General features: G+C 36.7%; 1 protein-coding gene across 1 annotated transcript in view; it reads right to left on the bottom strand.

Moving 5' to 3' along the window:
- LOC150089731 (uncharacterized) overlaps nt 1–23,213 on the bottom strand; it is a 48,200-nt gene that overhangs the window by 4,613 nt on the left and 20,374 nt on the right. The window contains exons 2-3 of the mRNA XM_090389628.1: nt 11,938–12,034; nt 5,184–5,252 (exon numbers count right to left, since the gene is read on the bottom strand). Of these exons, the coding sequence (XP_090245754.1) occupies nt 5,184–5,252; nt 11,938–12,034 (166 nt within the window). The remainder of the gene's footprint in view (nt 1–5,183; nt 5,253–11,937; nt 12,035–23,213) is intronic.

The following is a 23,213-nucleotide window of genomic DNA, read 5'->3' as shown; positions in this document are numbered from 1 at the left end:
ATGATTTCAAGAAGTTGTACATAAACAGAAACATTATTTAAAAGGCCTGTGTCAACTAATACATATATACACCGATGAGCCAAAACATTATGACCCCTATCTAATATGATGTTGGTCCTCCACATGCAGACAAAACAGTTTGTACCCGGCAAGGCATGGACACTACAAGATTTCTAAATGTGTCTTGTGGTATCTGGAGAAACACATAACCAGCAGTTCCTTTAGCTCCTGTAAGGTCCGTGGCTGAGATGCCGCAGATCAGAGTTGCTATTGGAATTTCACAGATGCTTGATGGAATTGATGTCTGGGGAATTTGGAGGCCAGGGCAATACCTGGAAGTCTTCCTCGTGTTCTGCGAATCAGTCTCGAACAATTGAGGCACTGTGGCATGGCGCATTATCCCGCTGAAAGATGGCACCGCCAGAGGGGAAGACCGTTGCCACGGAAGGGTGTACCTGGTCAGCAATGATGTTTAGGTAAGTGGTAGCCATCAGAGTGCCCAGCACATGAATGGCTGCACCCAGGGTATCCCAGCAGAACATCACCCAAAGCATGACACTGCCACCACCACCGGCTTGTTTTCATCCTAGGTGCATCTAGGCACCATCACTCCCCCAGGTAAACGACGCACCTATACCTAGCCATCCAGGTACAGCAGGAAACATGATTCATCAGACCAAACAACCTTTTACAATCACTCAAAGTCCAGTTTCGATGCTTGCATGCCCATTGTAGGCACTGCCGGCGAACTGTGGTTAGCATGTGCACTCAGAGCAGCCCGTGACTACACAGCTCCATTTTCAGTAGGGTTCAATGTACTGTGTGCTGGGACACATTACTCCCATCGCCAACATTCCAATTACCGCTGAGTTGTGCTACAGACACCCTTCTGTTGCCACACACCATTCAGGTGAGCATTCCCTCACCTCACGCATCGATGAGCAGTGGTCATCCAACATCTCACCAGCGGTTCGTGGGTTCCCCCTCCCCGAACCACTTTCGGTGGGTAATAACCACGGCTGACCGTTAGCATCCTCACCAGCCGTACCGTCTCAGATATGCTCTGACCCAGTCGTCTGGCCATTGTCCCTTGTCAAACTAGCTTAAGTCCGCTGCCTTTCCCATCCAAAGAATAAGAGTAACACTGGTTAACGGAGCTCAGTATCAAGTGTTTTTCATACCGTTATATATATATATATATATATATATATATATATATATATATATATATATATATATATATATATATATATATATATATAAGTTAGTAGTCGTGAAGGGCAATGTGCTAAAGTTACTTGACTGGTAACGCTGGTAATGGAGAACAAAGGGCAAACAGAACTGTGATCGCAATATTTCCCCTTTATCAAAACTGGGAGCTAAGATAAAGGGGAAGTAATAATGATTAATAAGAAATAATAAGAATAACTTAGTGCTATTCGTCCTGTGATTTTAGCGCCTTTTTCAAGGGCCAACCACTGAAATGAAACGGAGATAAGTGGGTATGGCCTCTGTGTTTCTGACATGAAATACCGCCCTACGTGGAATACTAGGAAGTAGGTAAGAGTTTAAATCAGTTAAAATAATTTGTTTAAATAAATAGTTTATTTAAACAAATTTAAGCAGTAAATTTACTGTTTAAATAAATTTAAATATTTATTTAAACAGTAAAATAATTTGTTTAACTTTAATATTAATAATGCAGTGCTGTATTTCATGGCTGACCCGACAGAGGCTGGAAGTAAAGAATAAAAGAATAAGATTAAAAATCAAAAAAGGAATAACTTACATGTGGCCGTAGTGATCTGTACTGTTGTGGAGAAATAAAATGTTTAGACTGAATGTGGGTTCTGGTATGTGGTGTAGGCTAGCAACCCCTGGTGTAAGGATTCGGGAAAGTTTTAAATAAAATAAATTAATTAATTATGTTGGGCTAGTTACCCCATGTGTTTCAGGTTGGAGATGTATTCAAATGATTTAAATAAATAAAGTAAGTTAAGTTAAATTAGCGAAATTTTGTTATGAAATTTGAAGGAGGGGTAGTGGTAGGGTTAAAAGTTTGATGGAATGCGTCTCCTGATAGAAAAAATTAAATAAATATCAAAAGTAGCGGTATATAGTCACTGAACTTTGTATAGGCGAGGAAAGTGTTTTAAAGCAGAAAAGGAGAACCTTGGGTATTGCGTTCAGTAAACTAATGGCTCCGAGAAATAAAAATATAGGGGTTAGGAAAGCATAAAGAGTACTGAAGAAGGCAAAAAGTTAGTGCTAGGGCAGTTTGGGGTTGCTATACTCGTTCCTATAGTAGGACCCTGAACATAGTTCTGTGAGCATCCTTCAGGTGTTTTTGCATGGTATATAAAGATAAAAGATTGTAGATAAATAAAATAATAATATATAAAAGGTAAATGATAAATGAGTACTCCTATAGATAGCCAATCGGGGGGTACAAGTTTTCTACGCTTGTAAGACCCCAAAGAGGCTGGGAGTATTGACTATACATATGTACAAGCCTATCAAGTAATGGAATGTCAATTTGCCATGATGTTATCGATATCAATGGTACAGTTGATTAATTTTTTATGTGATTATACTGCTTTTTTGATGTGATAATATAAGTAGGCTGCCGGAAACTGGTTGTTTAGAAGTTTGCCGTAAAGGTTTCTGATGTTGCTTACCATCAGTTTTTTGTTATTGCATATCGTAATTATTCTGATGATTTGTAATAAGATGATATTGGCATACACTTGCTTGGATATATTCGAATTCCAGTGAAGCAGAATACAGGCATACCTCGGTTAACGTTACCTCTGATAACGAAGCTTCGATATAACGAAGTCCGCAATTTTAAGCCCCATTTAACATAAAAAAAATATTCCAGTTTAATCACCTGAAATCTAAACAAATTGAAGAAATTACGGAAACCTTTGGGGCTTCTCGTGGTTGGTTCGAGAAATTTAAAAAACAGGCCAGGATTCATAGTGTAAAATTAACAGGAAAAACTGCAAATAAGTTTCCAAAAAAACTAAAGAAAATAATTGAACGTGAAAAATTTCCACCAAATTTGGTGTTCAGTGTTGACGAAAGCGGGTTGTTCTGGAAATGGCTACCAACAAAAAGCTTCATTTCTGTTGAAGAAAAATCAGCTGCTGGGTTCAAAGCAGCTAAAGACCGTTTAACGTTACTCTTTGGATCAAATGCCTCTGGCGATTATAAATTAAAATTGTTATTAGTTTACCATTCAGAAAATCCGAGGGCGTTAAAAGGTAACATAAAAATGAATTTACCTGTAATATGGAAAGCAAATAGAAAAGCATGGGTTACCAAGGAGTTATTTACTGATTGGTTTGTTAACCACTTTTGTCCTGAAGTAAAACGGTATTGTCAAAAAAACAACTTTGAAGAAAAAGCTCTTTTGTTGTTAAACAATGCTCCGGGACATCCTACTGATCTTAACACGTTGGACACGCATTCCTGTCAAAGTTGTGTTTCTTCCAGCAAACACAACTTCCCTGATTCAACCATTGGATCAGGGAGTAATAGCATCATTTAAAGCTTATTATCTGTGTCGAACATTAAGCAATTTAACTGAACTAGAGGATAAAGAGGAAATGACAGTTAAAACTTTTTGGAAAAACTACACCATTAAAAACGCAATTGAAAACATTGATAGTTCTTGGAAAGAAGTCACTAAGAAATGCTTAAATGGAGCTTGGCGCAAAAATGGCAAGAAGTTGTACTAGAAGAAGAAAATAACATCCAAGAAATTAGAAATGAAGTTATCCAGATGGCTCAATCAATAGGTTTCGAAAATGTCGATGAAGAGGATGTTAGAAATTTATTGAATGCAGAAGATGATGGTTTTTCAGTGGAAGATTTAGAAAACCTTGTTAGCAACGAAGATAATGAAGATGAAGTTAAAGAAGTTCCTGCCGAAAAAGTGTTAACAACCAAAGATTTAAAAAGGTGCTTAAATGACATCGAAAACGTTTTAAATTTTTTTGTGAAAATGATCCTGATTTAGGAAGAAGTGTTATTGTTAAGCGATCAGTGTTAAATGCAATAACTCCGTATAGGCAATTGTTAAATGAAAGAGAAAAAAAGCATAAGCAATCAACTTTAGACTCCTATTTTAAAATGCGGTTTCACTTTGTATGTAAGTTGACTGTTTATTTAATAAAACATTTCTTTGTTCGAAAAAAAAGCTTTTCATTTTCTTTAGGTAGGAACGTATCCCTATTCTGGCCATAGTATTTTTACCTCTGAAAACGAAGTTTCGCTTAACGAAGTAATTTCGTGGAACGCATCCTATTCGTTATTCGAGGTATGCCTGTATATTAAAGTTAAAGGCATCTCGCTTATTATATATATTGACAGTGGGATAGGGGTTGTTATTTTAACTGACTTAAAACCCATTTATTTAAACAGATTATTTTACTGACCTAAACTATTTATTTAAACAAATTATTTTAACTGATTTAAACAAACCTTACCTACTTCCTAGTATACCACAGGGGCTGTATTTCGTGTCAGCTATACCCACTTATTGCCGTTTCCTCCTTTGATTTTGGTGGTTGGCCCTCTTAAAAGGTGCAAAAATCACAGGATGAACAGCACTAAGCTCTTAGCTCCCGGCTCTGTTCACCGTGATTGCGATCACAGTTCCGTTCGCCCTTTGTTCTCCATAACCAGCATTACCAGTCAAGTTGTTGTTGTTGTTTGGTTTTTAGGAGCATTAGCAACTAAGGCCATATTGCTCTGAGAATATGCGGTGGTCATTCCATTGACCTTTCCGCATCCTCCGTATTTGGTGGTAACGGGCTCGAACCCCGGTCTAATCAAGAAGCGTGTGCTAAGCACTGCTACCCACCTGGCTACGGAGGCGCTCTTACCAGTCAAGTAACGTTAGCACATTGCCCTTCTAACTTATGTAGAAATTATGGTCATTGGGTACTTTCTGCATGTAGCAGTGTCCCAGGTCCATAATTGATTAATCCATGGGTGTGTGTGTGTGTGTGTGTGTGTGTGTGTGTGTGTGTGTGTGTGTGTAGCCACACACAAACGCAAAGAAACTTCTTTCATAGAAACCACCCTATTGAAAAGTGGCTATAGGAGCCCACATACATTTCAGAATTCATTCATGAAAGGGTTAAGAAGGATATACATTGTGTATACACACTTACCATCATCATCATCATCGTCATCATCTTCTTCATCCTCATCATCATCTTCTTCTTCGCCTTCTACTTCATCTAAAGTTGAAAATAATTGTTTAATTTTATTTGATGTATTTACAATGCACTTAGTTCAAATTTTATAATCAGAATAACTCACTGTTTTAACTTCAACTTGAGACAAGTCTGTGTACTTAGTAATGCTAAATCTATTTCCATCCCAATTATAAGGGTTCAATCAAAGTAGTAACAAATCCATAGGACCAAATTTTAAATCTAACAGGTTTTTTATTTTATTTTGCACTGTAGTAATTTTAAATCATTTTAGATGAATATCAACAATGATTATTCAAATGTGAAAATTATATACTGTTTCCCCTTGATTTTGCAAACCCCAATTTACCGGACAAAATTCTGGATAATCAAAATTCCACTATACCACTATTTTCTGGATACTCACTGTAAATCACAAGATGTCCACCAATTAGTGAGCACAGCGGCAGTATTGTTTTTGTTGCACCTGGCCGTGAGGACAGTGCACTTTGTATGAACATGTATCCACTGTTAGTATTATTTCAAACCATTTTTGTGACCAGCAGTGACTTCATTCACATGACCAAAGGAAAGTTCTAAAGCTTGCTTTAGTATAATATTGAAGATATGGGTTTCGTGAGTGATAGAAAGCACATGAAAGTAAGCAAAGATAAAGATCCAGAAGCTGTTTAGAAATAGTACGTGCAGGAGTGAATGTTACTGGTGTTACCTTAAACACTGCATCTGAGAACCTGGCTAAACATATGGGCATTAACAATTTCAAAGCTGGTGATGGGTGGCTGTTGCATTTTAGAAATCGCAATGACATGTGTAACAAGAAAGAGCGTGCCGAAGCTGGGTCTGTCTGCTGCAACACATTCAGTTCAGCCTTTCAGACTCTGCCTCAATGAACTGATAAAGGAGGGCTTGCTCTTATCCCGTGTGTCTAATGTAGACGAGAAACGAAGCCAAAACTCTTGGAAAGATAATGAGCATTTTTCAGCTTTATATTGTGCAAGTGCTGATAGCCTCCATCCCTTGACGCTGGCTGTCATGGGAAAATCAGCATGCCTAAGTGTTTTGAAAGATTACATGATGCAGTTGCCTGTTATCTACTACCATTAAAGAATAGCATGGTCCAAACCAACATGGTTTTTCAAGCATTTTGTCCCTGAAGTACGTCAATATCAGCAAGGTCTTAAAGGTGGCTCCCAATGATTAAAAAGCTCTTTTATTAGATGCTTGCTCACCCAGTTGCTGAGAAATTAATCAGCAGGATGGCAAGGTGAAGTTTTGGTCATCATTGAGGAGGAAGAAGACTTAACTGAAGATACACAAGAGGCCAGCATACTCTGCAAGACATAAAAACCACCACACTGGCTCATAGCTAGAAGAAGTTGCTTTTTGACATTTATATTGTGCGAGAGGGAGAGATGTTACAGTGAAGAACGAAACTCACTGGCTAGAGGAAAGTGACAGATCCAGGCTACCAGAGGAGATTGCTAATGAAGTGAGAGCAGGTGACATTAAGGGGGCATCCAGTGATTAAAAGGACGAAGAAATTATTAACAAACCACAAAATGACAGCAGTACGAGAGGCATTTGATCTTGTCATTCAGATGTCAGCCTCTCAGATGGTTTCCCAAAGCTGTGCCATATAATGTGTGGTAAAACAGTACTCTCTGAAAGCCAGAAGTGTGAGTAGTGTGTTGTTTTATGAGCATTATGCCATGGGTCCCCTGATGGGACTCAATGTTGTCCATCACTGACCTCTGGGAGGCAGCCAGGCATTCCCAAAATCTCTGGCTGGTCTCTGCCAGTGTTGCCTGAGCTTCCTGACAGAGACCACAAAAAAAAATAAAATAAAATAAAGGGACAGAAGGATAGGATATACTAGGGGAGAAAAGAGGGAGATAGGATGAGCCTCTCAGAAATGAAATCCAGCCCCACTACCACCCTATACATACATTAAGAGGTTGTCATAAGGGAGGTAAACAGATGAAGCTGGACACATACTTCAAACGGTGGATTTGCTATTTGTACACAGTGAATGAACAGCTGTTTGGAAGAAAAGTAACGCTGAGAGCGAAAGAGAAAACCAAATTTTTTAGATGCAGAGGAAGCAATATTTGTAATGTGCTTCAGCCAAGAGAGATCAGAAGTCAGAATAATCCCCAAGAGATATATCATTTTGCCTAGAAATCAGAGTGTCACCAAAGGTAATCATAGGAGCAGAAGAATCCTTTTTGCGAGATATAAGACAAGACTGAGTTTTGGAAGGATTGAAATCAACTAAGTTGTCTTGGCCCCACTGGAAAATTACCTGGAGATCAGCATTTAAGGAATTGGTAGCGGATATTTGAGAAGTTGAAGCTGATTGAGCAGGACAAGGTTTCTCAAAAAGGAAAGTGGAATGCAATGTGCTATCATCGGCAAAACTACGGATAGGATTTACAGTCAGTGGAAAAAGGTCATTGATATACAAGAGGAAAAGAGTGGGGGAAAGAACTGAATCTTGGGGGACACCGGCATTAGTGGAGAAGTTAGAAGACAGAGAGCCATCTACCATCACCCTCAGTGAGCGATCAGAGAGAAAACTGGATAACCAATTACTAAAAACAGTTGGCACACCATAAGATGGAAGCTTGTTTAGAAGACCTTTATGCCAAACACAATCGAAAGCCTTTGAGATGTCAAGAGCAACTGCTTGTGTTTCACCGAACTTTCCATTGAATTTGTCCATTAATGGGTAAAATAAGCCAGAATATCACCAGTGGATCAACACTGCCGGAATCCACACTGGCAATCGTTGATCAGACAGAAGGTTTCAAGGTAGTTTAAGAGTTGGCGGTTAATTGATTTCTTCATTACTTTACAAAAAGAGTAGAAGTAATTGCAATGGGACAATAATTGGATGGGAGGGACTTGTCACCCTTTTTAGGAACTGGCTGGATATGAGCAAATTTCCAACCAAGCAGAAGGAAAAACACCTTTGGAATAAGAAAGTGAAAAAAAAAAAAAAAAAAAGGCGGCAAAGAACAGAAGTAAGTTCAGGAGCAAACGTTTTGAGAACAACAAGTGGAGAAATACGATCAGGACCTAGAGCTTTTTTAGCATCGAGATTCATCAAAATCCTTCTAACATCCTTTTTATGGGAGACCACAGGAGGCATTGAATGGAGCGTGTTGGAAATGGTGGGAGGTGTTTTACCAAGATCATTAATACATGAGTTGGAAGAAAAATGATGGGATGCTAGCAGGTCAGCTTTATCCTTGGCTGAAGTGACAACAGAACCATCTGTTGTTTTCACTGAGGTGGGAGCAGAGATGGGCAAAAGTTGCAGCCAATAGCTTTGGCAAGAGACCAGAATGTTCGGCTACCATTAGAGCAAGAAGCAAGTTTTCTACTCTTAGCCTGTTCAAAATCTATTTTGGACTGATTAATAACTGCTTTACAATTGTTGCAAGCTCTGGTATAGACAGAAAATGAAACTGAAAATTGAAAACAAGCCAATTATGATATGCAACATTCTCCTCTTGAGCAGCCTTAGCATATTTATTGGAAAACCAAGGTTTAGATAAAGGACGAGATTTTAAAGTGGAGTGTGGGATAAAGGATTCCATTCCTGCAAGAATAATTTCACTGACACGATCAGAGCAAAAGTTGACATCAGATGTTTTGAAACAGTAGTTCGACTAAGGAAAAGAAGAAAATAAATCTTGCAGGTCATCCCATTTTGCATTCTTGTAATGCCACACAATACGAGGGTGGGAATAGCCATGAGATAAAGGCTCCATTGGAGAAGAGACAATCACCAAGTTGTGATCTGAGGTACCTAAAGGACCACTCACTTCGACCGTGTACTTAGGAAGGTTGTTTGTGAGAAAAAGATCAAGTGTGCTGGCTGTATGGTTAGGATTGTCTGGTATTCTTGTATTGCAAAAACCTCAGCATCTCGACCTGCTGGGTCGGTGTGACTAGAAAAAGGAAGCAAGCTGGAGTTGTGAACATTAAAATCACCAAGGAAAATTACCTCACTGTTAGGAAAGTTGGACTGGAGAAAGTCAAGTTGCAAAGAGAGGAAGTCAAAGAGCCTCAAGTGATTAGTGGAGTTGGGAGAATGGTAGATACAGCAGATGAATTTGACACAGTGAGGTGGAGAGATTTTAAGCCGGAGAAGATGAAAGAGAGGATATTCCAAATTAACAATTCTTTGACAGGGAATATCAGAATGGATATATGCACAAGTACCACCTTTGAGGCGAAAAGAATCATACAGCGAATAATTTGGGCAACTGAGATGAGCAGTATTTGAATCAACCAATAACCGAGACTCTGTCAGAAAGATTACATGGCGTTTGGCAGACTGCAAGTGGAAATGAGACCAAGTATATTTGTGAAATGAACTAGGAAGTGTTTGGGAGGTTTAGATCTTTTTGCAGATAAGCTTACTCTATTAGTTTGACAATTCATGGTTTATTCAATAATAAGGAAAAGTGGGTGGGACATGCTATATGAAGTAATGAAATTTTGTATATGCATACATATGGCAAGAATATACCCATATCCTTGACATAACGTGGCCTTAACAATGGGTTATCAATGGCCTTAACAATCGGACTGCATCCAGTCACTATCTGGCAGAGTAGAGGTAGATATATAGCATCAGCCAAAAATGAAGGGGAAAAAAAAAAAAAAAAAACTTCCCATTTCACCCACCCATTCACTCCAAAGCTGTCAGCTTGTTCCAGCAATCAACCACCCACTAGCTGGGGACAGGAAATTTCCACAGATCTATTCTACAACTGTCTTTCCTTAATTTGATTTTAAGCCCCATCAGGTGCATAATCTTAGCAAGAGAAAGAATCCCATCAGTACTGAGCTTGCTCAAACCCCTCAAGGCCTTATACACCTCAATCAGATCACTCACAGGTGTCTAGTTGCCAGGTACCACAATTTGCAGAACTTAAGTCTTTCTTGGTAAGAGAAACCTTTTGTTCCACTCACCAACCTCACTGCCCTCCTCAGTACTTGTTCGAGTAGCTCTACATCCTTCCTAAAACGAGGCCTCCAGACAGACCTGTATGCAGTACTCAAGATGTGGCCCACCATTGCCTTATACAAGGGGATAACCACTTCCTTATCACTGCTACCAAAATTCCTGTATATCATCGACAAGACCCTATGAGCTGCTCTGGCAGCCTGCCTGCACTGAAAACTTCGTATCTGACTGCACAATTACCCACAGGTCTTTTTCATTCTCCACTTCCCTGAGTGTAGTACTGGACAGTTGGTATGTTACTCTGGGATTACTTCTATCCATATCCAATACTTTGCATTTGTCAATGTTAAACTTCAGTTGCCATCTCTCAGCCCATCTGCTCCTAGATCCTGTTGCAGTAGTGTACTATCATAAACAACCATGCCAATCTTTGCAAAATCTGAAAATTGGACATAAGTCTGATGTAACTTCATTAACCAGCCACCGTAGCCGAGTGGGCAGGAGCAGGAGTGCTGTAGCACACGCTCTTTGAGTAGACCGGGGTTCAAGCCCCTGACTGCTGAATACAGTCGATCTGCCAACCCGCACTGGACCAGCGTGGCAGATTATGGTCCATTTCCCTAAGCATGAATTGTTGAGGAGGCTTCCATCCTGCAGTGGGTTGATAATGGCTGCACTTTACTTTTTTTACCTTCATTAATATTATTGAGAAATACAGAAAACAACAATAGGCCCAACACCGAACCCTTGGGGACCCCACTAATAAAACAGTCCACAAAGGGCAAGGTGTCCATTAATTATCATTCACTGCTTTCTCCCACTCAACCATCCTTTTATCCATTGTAGAAACTTGCACTTAATGCTATACTGCTCCAATTTGTACAGTAGTCTTCAATGTGCAATAGTATCAAAAGCTTTCCTAAAATTCAAGTATATATCAAAATTATTTTTTTGCATCCAGTTCTTTGTGATCACATGACAGTATTCAATCAAATTGGTCAGACAAGACTTCCCCTTAACAAACCCATGCTGTCTCTGAACTATAACTGCAGTCGTGTCTGGATGATCCTGCAGTGCTGCTTTAGCCAGTGACATTATTTTCCCTAGAACAGAAGTTAAACTAACAGGTCTGTCATTACTTGAGTCACCCTTTGATCCCCTTTTTGAATTGGGGATACATTAGCACATCTCCAGTACATGGGGACTTCGCAAGTCCAAGGATGCTCTCAATCATTGGCTAATGGTTTGCTTACTTCCTTTGCTGCCTCCTATAATATAACTGGATAGATCCCATCCACCCCAGGATTTACTCTAAATTTCTATCACCTACAAGATCAGGGAAACTTGATAGTTATTGATTATAACTAAGTTATATATATTTGTATCAGTCAACATATTATTCTGTGGTACAGCAGTTGAAGGCTATTACAAAAAAATTAAAATTATTTTTATAATCTGTTACATCCCCAAGTCATCTAGGAGTTTATAGCTTTACTGGAACTGTTTTTGGCAGTCTGTATACCAGCAGCCCAGTTATCAATGGACTGCGCAATTTTTAGTGGAAGCCACAAAATGAATAATTCTTAATTGCACTGAATTTTGTGGCAATAATGTTTCACAGATGCAAGACAGCTCCCTAACTACACAGCGAAAGAACCAGAACAGAATGTTGTACTGAAATTTGAGGAAACAAGATTTGATTATGTCAGTAATCCAAAATAGTCTTACCTTGTTCATCATCGTCGTCGTCATCATCATCTTCATCTTCATTATCTTCCATTAGTTTTTTGAACATTTTCTTCTTGTCTTCAGATTTTTTCTTTTCCTACAGTTTAAAAAAATAATAAAAAATAAATAAATAAATAAAAATAATAATAAATAAATAAAAGCATGGAAGTAATAATTTGTAATTTTTTTTTTGTTTGTTTACTTTTGCACGTTCCATGTGAAGACAGAACAGTCTTGGAACATTTTTTTAACTTGCAAGAATAAGTCTTAAAAATATAATCTTAAGAGTACTAACCCCCCCCCAACCTAAATTATAAATTATCATTCTTATGTGTTTGCAATATGCTCAATCAAGTACATTTCCTCTACTTGGACAACAGTGATGAAAACTGTCTTCTTAGATAAGTAAAATACTTAGAAATACCAAGTCCCTAATAATTTATTTTATTTTTTTAATTTTTATGCTTTCATACAGAACAAACTCAGACCTAAGTTTTACCATGGTGACTGAGGGCACAACCCTACATATTCAACTTAAAATCACTTTACATGCTATTTCTAACCACTTCTTTTTAGTTCAAATATTTATGAATATTGAATGTTGGTTTTAATTTTTGTCTTTTTATATTTTTGCAAAAATAAATGTATAATGTAAATAATTGTATATACATATATAAAACAGAACTTGTCTCAATCGCAAAACTAGTTTGGATGTGGATCAGTGCCACTCACTGGTGATCGCTTGTACTTCTGAAATCAGGAAATGAAGTGCTTGTGTGGCTTTTCCATTTATTTCCACAACCTTTGATAAGTCTTTAACAATTTGTCAATAGTTGACTTTTCAGTAAATGTGCTGCCATGTTAGCACATACTGACTGTAATGAACACATTTGCAAATTTAAGTAGTAAAGCTACTTTTAACTTGCTCTACACTGATTTGTTGTTGTTGTTTCATTTTTTTTTTTTTTAAGAAGCATTAGCAACTAAGGCCATATTGCTCCGGGGATATGCGGTGGTAATTCTCTGAGCTTTCCGCATCCTTTGTATTTTGGGTCACAGGCTCGAACCATGGTCTAATCAAGAAGTGTGTGCTACGCACTGGTGCTCCTGCCCATCTGGCTACGGAAAGCACCACTGATTTGTCACACATATATAAACAAATGTTCACAAATATATTTCCACATTATTAAATTATGTAGCCTCTGTTTTACCTGACTGAAAATTAGGCAAAGTGTTATCCCTTACATTTTATAATTAAAAAAAAAAAAAAAAAAAAAAAAAACACATTACATTTCCTGTAATGCATTTAACTGACACAATATCTCGAATTGTATTTTCTAGTGATGAAAGTACAGTTGAAGCTCTTTTAACAACTCTCTTTAAAGTCCCACACGTTATAGCATCCTATGTGGTTGGTCCCAGCCAGTCTCCTTAACCTAATGCTATTTTATGAACAATCGATAATGCCCTTCCAATATAATGACCGTTTTCTCATTCCCATGGGGAGTCGCTATATAGTATTTTAGCTGTTATTTTAAAATACTAGAAACACTTTATTATAAGCAAAAGGTACACGGCATACCTCCAACCTTACATGCCTTGGAGGGTACGAAGGTAAATTGGCATGCATTATAGAATTATAATACCACTACATTTATACCTAGTTCAAAAATATTTGAATAAAAAAAATAAGGAAAGGTTACATATCTATATAATATCAGTGTGGAAACACCATAGATAACTCTTAAGAAAAAACTACAATAGTGGCGTGGGAGGTACAGAGGAAATGTCATCATTTCCTCTGTATCTCATATTGTGCTCGTCCTTACAATAAGTAAACGCGAGTTGTCGTGGTATTGCACTACTTTGAATAAGTATCACTTCACTAATAGAGAAGACTATTTTTACTTATTGTCAGTGGGCACCACCACCACCACCAAGACGACACAGAAGTTACCAGGCTCACAACCATACTATGCATCATTCAAAATCACTACAGCAGAATAACTACAAACTACTCAGCCTTGTATCAGCTTGGCCTGCAGGGGCACTAGTGAAACACAAGCTATTGGCCTGGAAAGGTTACAATACAATATTGCGAAATAACAACATTTAACATAAAAGAATGAAAGGCAAATCACTTCAAAGTTACACAGAATATGTACAAGAGAGCAGCAATAATGAAACTAGAAACTATACAAAATAAAATTAAATTCTTTTCTATAAATGAACCAATCATATTTGTTTATTAATCATCTGGTTTTGCCATGTCTAAGGTGACCATAAGTCTTAATTTAATGTCATATTGGATATGGTGAAACCAAATCCTGATTTTAAGTCTGCCCATTTCAACATTTGATATTTGACTGACTTACAATCTGCTTAAGGTGTGGGTTAACAGAAGTAGACTTCTGAGGCATACAGGATTAATGAGAACAAGTCATTATATATTTTTTCTTAACGGGAGCTTTGGAGATATGGGTAAGTTCTGTTTAAAAAGCCACATTTTTCTTAGTGAACAAGTTTGGGCTTTGTGTGAGGATGAGGCCTAAATTCCTTTTTATAAAATGGGATGGCCACAAAAGAATTGGGGGGGGGGGGGGGGGGTGAATCAACATTTTCGTTATAAATATAACAACATTTTTATCAGTATTAACAGTAAGACCAAACCTTAAGAAATGACCTTTAACCTTTTAAAGAGAAAAATAAAGTTTAATATTGTTAGCTGTGGCTTCATCACTATTTGGAGAAATGTACCAGATTTGTAAATCACCAGCACAGGAAATCAGAGGTTCAGTGAGTACTAAAAGAGGAAGAATCAAAGATAAGAAAAGCAGAGGATACCACCTGGGGAATCCCTGTAAAAATGGTTCCAGTTAAAATCTGATTATCACATCAGAGAACCAGTGTGCAATTCAAAACAGAATCCTAGATAAAATGAAAAATATTCCCTTTTAATTGCAAATAAAGTATAACAGAGACCAAAGCATGCAAGGATTAGAGTACTAAAAAGCCACTTTTTTTGATCAGATACATGGTCAAGGAAAACTAAATCTGACTTCCCATTCAGATTTATTATTTCATCCGTAGAAAAAGAAACAAGGACAGAAGTTGGGAAACCAGATTTAAAGGGAAATGAGGTTCAAAACTGACTACCAATGAAATCTAACCAGGAACTGAGGTCTTCACAGTACAAGGCTGAGGATTTCAAAATATTTTTTTTCTCAGTGAGGTATCCTTAACAAAAAAAAAAAAAAACATGTATTCTTTAAGGATACAAAAGCAGCTACAGCACAATTATAGTTAGGGAAATTTTGAGATGAAGTAACCACCACTTTTTTTTTAAAATAATTTTTGTTAAGCCTAAATGAAATTTAGTTCTTTATCGACCATAATTTTCAGATATCTGAAATTTCAGAAAGGCAAGATGAAGAGTTCAGAGTAATAAGCCGAACAGTAAATATCCAAGAGAAAGCCAATTTAGCATGTTCCTGGGGGGAAAAATTTTTTTTTTTTTGCAATATCGATTTTTTTGAATGAGATAAATTAAAAGTATCATGATTTTTTTTTAAAAATTGGAATCATAGAGCAAAGAAAAATTTTCAGTGTTCATATACAACAGTTCAAGAGTCTGAGAATCCCTAGTATTCATTATCAACAATCTGAATTCGACAAATTGCAGCTACCACATCATCCCAAACTGTATTCCGGAGAACACTAGTGTTCTGTGGGATGTGAACAGTGTTCCGTGAAAAATCGTAATTAACAATTAAAGAAATAAAATAAATGAATTTTGCATATTTGTAGCGTACACCACTTTAGTATCATTATAATATTTAACTTTTTTTTCGGTTATTAATACACTGGCATAGACTAATAATCAAATAGACCATGGAACACTATTTTGGTGGGCTTTTGCATAGAGATATATGCGTAGAGGTAATGACATCCATGGAACAGTAGCAATGTAGTAATCTAATACAGTACTCCATTTGTATGCCATTTAGCCTGGTGTACATGGGTTTAAGGAGGGTGAAGCAAACCGATATAACTAAACTCACTTCCTTGTATAAATTTTTTTTTGAAAAGTAGTATTTCAAAATACTATTATTAAAATAAATGACTAGATTTGTGGTTTAAAAAAAGAACTTTTAAACGAGATGCAAGTACTTCTAGTATTGCAACAGTGGTCAATGAAAACTAACTCAATATTATCACACTTCAAGGTGAGGATGAACAATTGCAGCCTTTTGTTCGCCAAATGAAAGTATGACAACAGTTATTTGAATTTCGGCTTTACATGGTTGGAAATAAAGATGCTCCTGATGCACAGTGCGTCATATGTAATAAAATATTAGCAAACAGTTCTTTGGTTCCCGCTAAACTTGTGTTCCATAAATATGTTGTGAGATGAAAAGTATTCATTGACTAAAAAAGTTTGGGAAATGCTGATCCACAATATCATGAACTTTGCTAACAGGAAGACGAAAATTTAAAACAGAATGACACTTTTACATCACCATTTAGAGCATGGATTGAGTGTGAATATTACGTATAAAATTATAGTTTGAGAAATCATAAATAAAGATAAATACATAGAACAGAGCTTCTCAAAGCCTGTCACTTCACTACCCAAAGGGCAAATGACAAAACTTTTGGATCACACCACAGCATTGTTTTCACTCTTTTCTTCAATGTCACTTATTTCCCTTTCACTGCATACAGACTAACAACTAAAAAACAGCCAAAAGAAGAGGTAAAAATGATTCTTGCATTGCTTCTATTTTGATATGCAGTAACATGAGAAACAGGAGGGGGGAAGGTTACAAAGTCTGACAAGAGTTTGCATAGGGCACAAAACCAATTACATGGTCTATGTAAGAGTTACTAAAAACAGAAATAGGCACACATTTACTTTCTTATATCCTAATGTTAGGAGTATAGTAAATAAATTTGACAAGCCTGATGTATTAAATCATCAAATTATTCAATTATAGGTATAACAAATGGTGTGTCATTCTGATACTGAGGATACAAAATTTGAATATGTGGCTGTGTGTAGAAAGAACAGGTGTGACAGGAGGGAAGGGGAAATGGAACGATCCTTCTGATTAAAAAGCAGACTAAAAAGTACAATCAGTAGACATGGGTGGTTATCGTAACAGTCATTCTGGTGTGACATAACTACTAGAAAAACAAAAAATGTCAGTTGCAGTCTGTTACAGGCCAATGTAACAGACTGTGATGAATATAATTAACTACAACAAAGAGAGTGGGCCAGCATATCCAAATGTCTCCCTATGGAGATTTCGTATTTCCTAATATTGAATGGTACTTGTGAGTTAGCAGCTAACACAGTAGCACACCATTTCTTGGACAATTTCTTTCTACACGAAATTGTTAGAGGCAACAAGGGAAGGGAATTTTCTTGTTATCATTGCACACTGATATGGGATTTATTTAAAGAAAATAACTAGTCGAGTAAAATATAGAAATTGTTTTTGCAAAGGTGAAAATAATGGATTTAGACATTTTTAAACTCTTTTCAGGGGAACCAACTGTTATTACAGAATGTAATTACTCAGCAGAAAGTAGTTAGAGAGGCAATCTTAAGAGGCCACTAGGTATTTTATACTTGTTAAAAGATATTGTTCAAGGCATACCAAAATGGATGTCAGATGAACTAATAAGCTTGTAGCAGGGGGGGGGGGATGCACAGGAGAATAAATTGTTAAGGAATAGAGTGCCACAATAAGTAAAAACTAGTGTAACCAAGTTACTCATGGGGTAAGACAGGCAGGCTATATATATATGTATACCTCTCTCACAGTGGCACCAGGCCTATTCGTCCACCTCCACCAATTGTCATGTAGGGAAAAAAATATATATATATATATATGTATATATATATCCCCTTAATCACATCGACCTGAAGTGTAAACGTGTATTTACCAGGCCCCTCTACCATCAGGTGGCAGCCACCAACATGGGCAAATATATTTCGATGCTCACCCTAGCACAAGGAGCCAAACCTGGGTCTACTTTATGTCAGTGCTAACATAGCACCAGAAAATTGCTCACCCCCAGTGGCTGTGCAAAACTCGTAGGTGCTGGCAAAATCACGCTCCCACCCACACCTAAGAGCCAGCAGAAAACAAAAAAATAATAATAATGCATCTGAGGATCTCATAAAATAATAATAATAATAATAAATTTAAAAAAAATGAGATGACAGCAATCCCACTCATCAATTGCAATGTGCCCATATCAATCAGCATACAGATTGCAATTGAGCCAGCAAAAAATAAATAAATAAATATATATATATATATATATATATATGTATATATATATGTATATATGTGTGTAAAACATTTCCTAATTCATTTCACAAATATACGTGGTCTCAATTCTAATTCCAACTATGTCCATTTCCACTTGCAGTCTGTCAAACCCCACGTACTTTTTCTGACAATCTTAGTATCGGTTGATTCATCTACTGCTCACCTCACAGTTGCCCAAATTATTCGCTGTATGATTCTTTTCGCCTCAAAGGTGGTACTTGTGTATATGTCCGTTCCGTTATTCCCCGTCAAAGACTTGGCAATTTGGAATCTCCTTTTTGATCTTCTCTGGTTTAAAATCTCTCTACCTCGTTGTGTCAAATTCATCTGTTGTCTCTACCGTTCTCCCAAATCCACTAATCACTTGGAGCTCTTTGACTTCCTCTCTTTGCAACTTGACTTTCTCCAGTCCAACTTTCCTAACAGTGAGGTAATTTCCCTTAGTGATTTTAATGTTCACAACTCCAGCTGGCTTCCTCTTTCTAGTCACACCGACCCAGCTGGTCGAGATGCTGAGGCTTTTCCAATTACTAATGACCTTGTACAGATTGTTCATTTACCTACAAGAATACTGGACAATCCTAACCATACAGCCAACACGCTTGATCTTTTTATCATAAACAACCCTTCTAAGTACACGGTCGATGTGAGTGGTCCTTAGGTACCTCAGATCACAACTCGGTGATTCTCTCTTCTCCAATGGAGCCTCTTTCTCATGACTATTCCCAACCTCATTGTTTAGCATTACAAGAATGCAAAATGGGATGACCTGCGAGATTTCTTTTCTTCTTTTCCTTGGTCGAACTACTGTTTCAAAACTTCTGATGTCAACATTTGCTCAGATCGTGTCAGCGAAATTATTCTTGCAGGAATGGAATCCTTTATTCCACACTCCACTTTAAAATCTCATCCTTTATCTAAACCTTGTTTTCCAATAAATATGCTAAGGCTGCTCAAGAGGAGAATGTTGCATATCATAATTGGCTTGTTTCCAATTCTTCAGTTTAATTTTCTGTCTATACCAGAGCTTGCAACAATTGTAAATAGGGCTTGCAAACCGGTTTTATAAACCGGTTAAACCCAGTTTTCATATTGAGTTGTTAAAACCGAAACCGAGCTTCTAAAACCGGATTCGAATATTTTTTTAGTTAGCCCTCGAATATAGTTTTTTGTTACGCACATTTTCTTTTGTTTGTTCTTTGTCTGGATCGTTCAACTGCTTTATGTTTTAAACATGTTTTTTATTTTATTTTATGTTTAGGTACGAATCTCATGGGCAAGTGGCCCAAATCTAGGAGCGGTACCTTTTATCTTCTCACCTGTATCATGGCACGATGCAGGTGTACTCATTTACGACTGAGTGAGTCGGAGCGATAGCGTAAAAGAAAATGCTCAACATTTCTCCGTTCCATCTATCTTGTTCGCCAGGCAAGTTATGGAACGCGCCTTGTTGATGGTTACCCACTAGAAACAGATTCACTGAATATTGCATCAAATTTCAATCGTAGAAAGTTTTTTTGCTTCTTTATTCCTATTAAATTTGCGATCAAATGTTCTCCAAAAAGCAGCTTCACCAAATTTAGCTTTTATGTAATTTTGAAAATACAATAGATTTAATTAGGGAAAAAAATTGCAGTAAATAAATAAAAAATTTCTTTCGTGAAAATTTTGAAACTTGCCTCGTTTAGACTCTTCATTCAGTACTTGCGGGAGTGACTCATAGTATTGTGCCTGTGTTATCTTCAATATTTTATTTAAAATTGTCGGTGATATAAATTCCTACTAATTAATATTTATTACTCTTAATACGTCTAAGATGAAATTAAATGTATGGAATTATTTTGCTCGAAAAAGCAAAGATGAAGCACAATGTTCAAAATGTTAGAAGATAATGAAGTCGTCTGGAGGATCTACATCATCTTTGATGTTGCATTTAAAGAAAATGCATCAGATTGACATTAAACAAGATAACAGTGAACCTCCTGTAAAAATGGTAAGAACATTAAAAAACTTTATCGTTAAAAAATCTATGGAAGAAGAGATTTCAAAATTAGCTGCTTTAGATGGATTTTCTTTTAATTCAATTGCCAAGGGTGAGTTTATACAATCAAGCCTTCACCTTCAGAGAAATAAATACGATAAATTACCACCAGTCTCAGTGAATGGAATTAAAAATATGGTTCTGAATTATTATAAAACTAAGAAAGAAGAACTCATTCAGCATTTCAAAAATTCATTGGTTTTGGGTGCACGGTATTCATTGACTCTAGACGAATATACGTCTATACAAAATAAAAGGTATATGAATATAAATGTGCATTCAAAAGATAATCATTGGTCAAAAGATAATCAATAGGTCTTATTGGGATTAATGGTTCACTTGATAGCAGAAGAACTGAGCAAATTGGGAATGGACACTTGAAGGAATTTGGTTTGAACTTGGATAAGGATATTGTTGCCTGCACCACCGATGGAGCAGCAATGATGATTAAGTTTGGCAAGTAAATTACGCCTAATCATCATCAATGTATAGCCCATTGTATATATCTGTCAGTTATAGATGTACTTTATGAAAAAGCAATCAATTATGGTGCCACAGTCTCTGAGTCTCCCAAAGACAATGAAGGAAATGAAAATAATGAAGAAAGTAGTGATGATGAAGAAGTTGAAGAAAGACAGCATGGCATGCTTTTTCAAACCGACTTTACCGATGAGCTCATTTATTTCTTCAATCCAATGGCCAATATTGCACAAACTATTAACAAAGTCAGAAAAATTTGCAAGCTTTTTCGAAAATCACCTATCAAAAATGACATATTTCAAAATTTTGTTAAAGCAAAATTTAATAGGAAAGAATATAAACTTATATTAGATTGCAAAACTAGATGGGATAGCACCTTCTATATGATTGAGAGATTTTTGAAATTGAAAAATTGCATTCCAAATGCTCTATGTGCAGTACTGTCAACTGAAGCTGTGTCTGACAATGACTGGAAAACACTTGAATTGCTATGTGAAACTTTGCGACCAGTTGAAATGATTCTGAAGGCTATAACCTCAGAAGATACAGACTTACTTAAAGCAGAATCTTCAATAGAATTTCTGCTTGCTAAGCTTGATACAGCAGAAAATCCATTTGCTTTAAAGTTTCACCAAAGCCTTTTGCAGCGTTACAATGCAAGACGAAATTGCCTAACTGTGGCTTTGCTGAGCTATCTACACAACCCCAAAAAGTTTAGGAAAGAAGATTCAGGTTCAAGAACTTTTGATTTTCCAAGTAAGCAAGTTTTGAAAAAGCATGCTGAAGAGATTTATCAGAGATTATTTGCAAAACATTCCGAAGGAGTCTTAGCGTTGAATGAAGAAACTGAAAATAAACGAACTGTTCTTTTAGAAGAAAACAAGACTCGTCTAGTTCCGATGTTGGAGATACACTCATGCGAGAGTATGATAATGTAATAAGATTAACTGAAGAGCCTTCAAAATATCCGAGTGAATTGGAAATCAGCAAAGAATTTAAAATTTTGGAGGCAACTAGCAGTAGAAGTGAAAAGCTGGAGAAAGTTTATATAGGACTGCTGACCATTAAACCAACAAGTGTCCAATCTGAAAGAGTGTTTTCGATCACTGGTCTCTTTAACACAAAAATAAGGTCAAGTCTATCGGGAAAAATGCTTAATATACTGTTTATTTTTTAAGGATCATTTTCAGAAAAAAGCTGAGCAATAAATAGTAAAGTATTTATTTTTAAATACTTTACTATTTGTAAAGTATTTTCCAAATACTTTAAGCTGTTTTTTTTCACATTTTTATTTATTTATTTATTATTATTATCATAGGGCTTATTATTTTTTGTTTACTATACGAGAAGATAGTTTTTATTCAAAGGATTTTATTACAATTTGTAATTTTGTATAATCTCAAGCTGGTTACTTTTTTGGAGCATTTTAATTTTTTAATTTTTTTTTACTATAAGAGGTGATAGATTTTGTTTAAAAGATTTGATTACGATTTGTACAATCTACCCAAGATAAAATAAATACCTGTGTTATAAGCTTTTAATTATTTTCCCTGTCTGAGAAAATCGGTTTTATGAGTAAACTTCGGTTAAACTCGGTTTTGAAATTTCTCGGTTTTATGCAAGCCCTAATTGTAAAGCAGTTATTAATCAGCCCAAAATAGATTTTGAACAGGCTAAGAGCAGAAAACTTGCTTCTTGCTCTAATGGTAGCCGAACATTCTGGTCTTTTGCCAAAGCTATTGGCTGCAAATTTTGCCCATCTCTGCTCCCACCTCAGTGAAAACCAGATGGTTCTGTTGTCACTTCAGTCAAGAATAAAGCTGACCTGCCAGCATCCTATTTTTCTTCCAACTCATGTATTAATGATCTTGGTAAAATACCTCCCACCATTCCATGACTCCTGTGGTCTTCCGTCAAAAGGATGTCAGAAGGATTTTGATGAATCTCAATGCTAAAAAAGCTCCAGGTCCTGATGGTATTTCTCCACTTGTTCTCAAAATTTGTGCTCCTGAACTTACTCCTGTTCTTTGCCGCCTTTTTTCACTTTCTTATTCCAAAGGTGTTTTTCCTTCTGCTTGGAAATTTGCTCATATCCAGCCAGTTCCTAAAAAGGGTAACAAATCCCTCCCATCCAATTACCGTCCCATTGCAATTACTTCTACTCTTTCTAAAGTAATGGAGAAATCAATTAACTGCCAACTCTTAAACTACCTAGAAACCTTCCGTCTGATCAATGATCGCCAGTATGGATTCCGTCAGTGTCGATCCACTGGTGATATTTTGGCTTATGTTACCCATTTATGGACTAATTCAATGGAAAAGATCGGTGAAACACAAGCAGTTGCTCTTGACATCTCAAAGGCCTTCGATCGTGTTTGGCCTAAAGGTCTTCTAAACAAGCTTCAATCTTA

Source organism: Mastigoproctus giganteus, chromosome 2 (genome assembly GCF_048544385.1).
Source record: "Mastigoproctus giganteus isolate SK-2022 chromosome 2, ASM4854438v1, whole genome shotgun sequence".
In the NCBI taxonomy this organism is placed as follows: domain Eukaryota; kingdom Metazoa; phylum Arthropoda; class Arachnida; order Uropygi; family Thelyphonidae; genus Mastigoproctus; species Mastigoproctus giganteus.
Note: the sequence above shows the minus strand (reverse complement) of the source record. Positions and strands in the feature narration are given on the sequence as shown.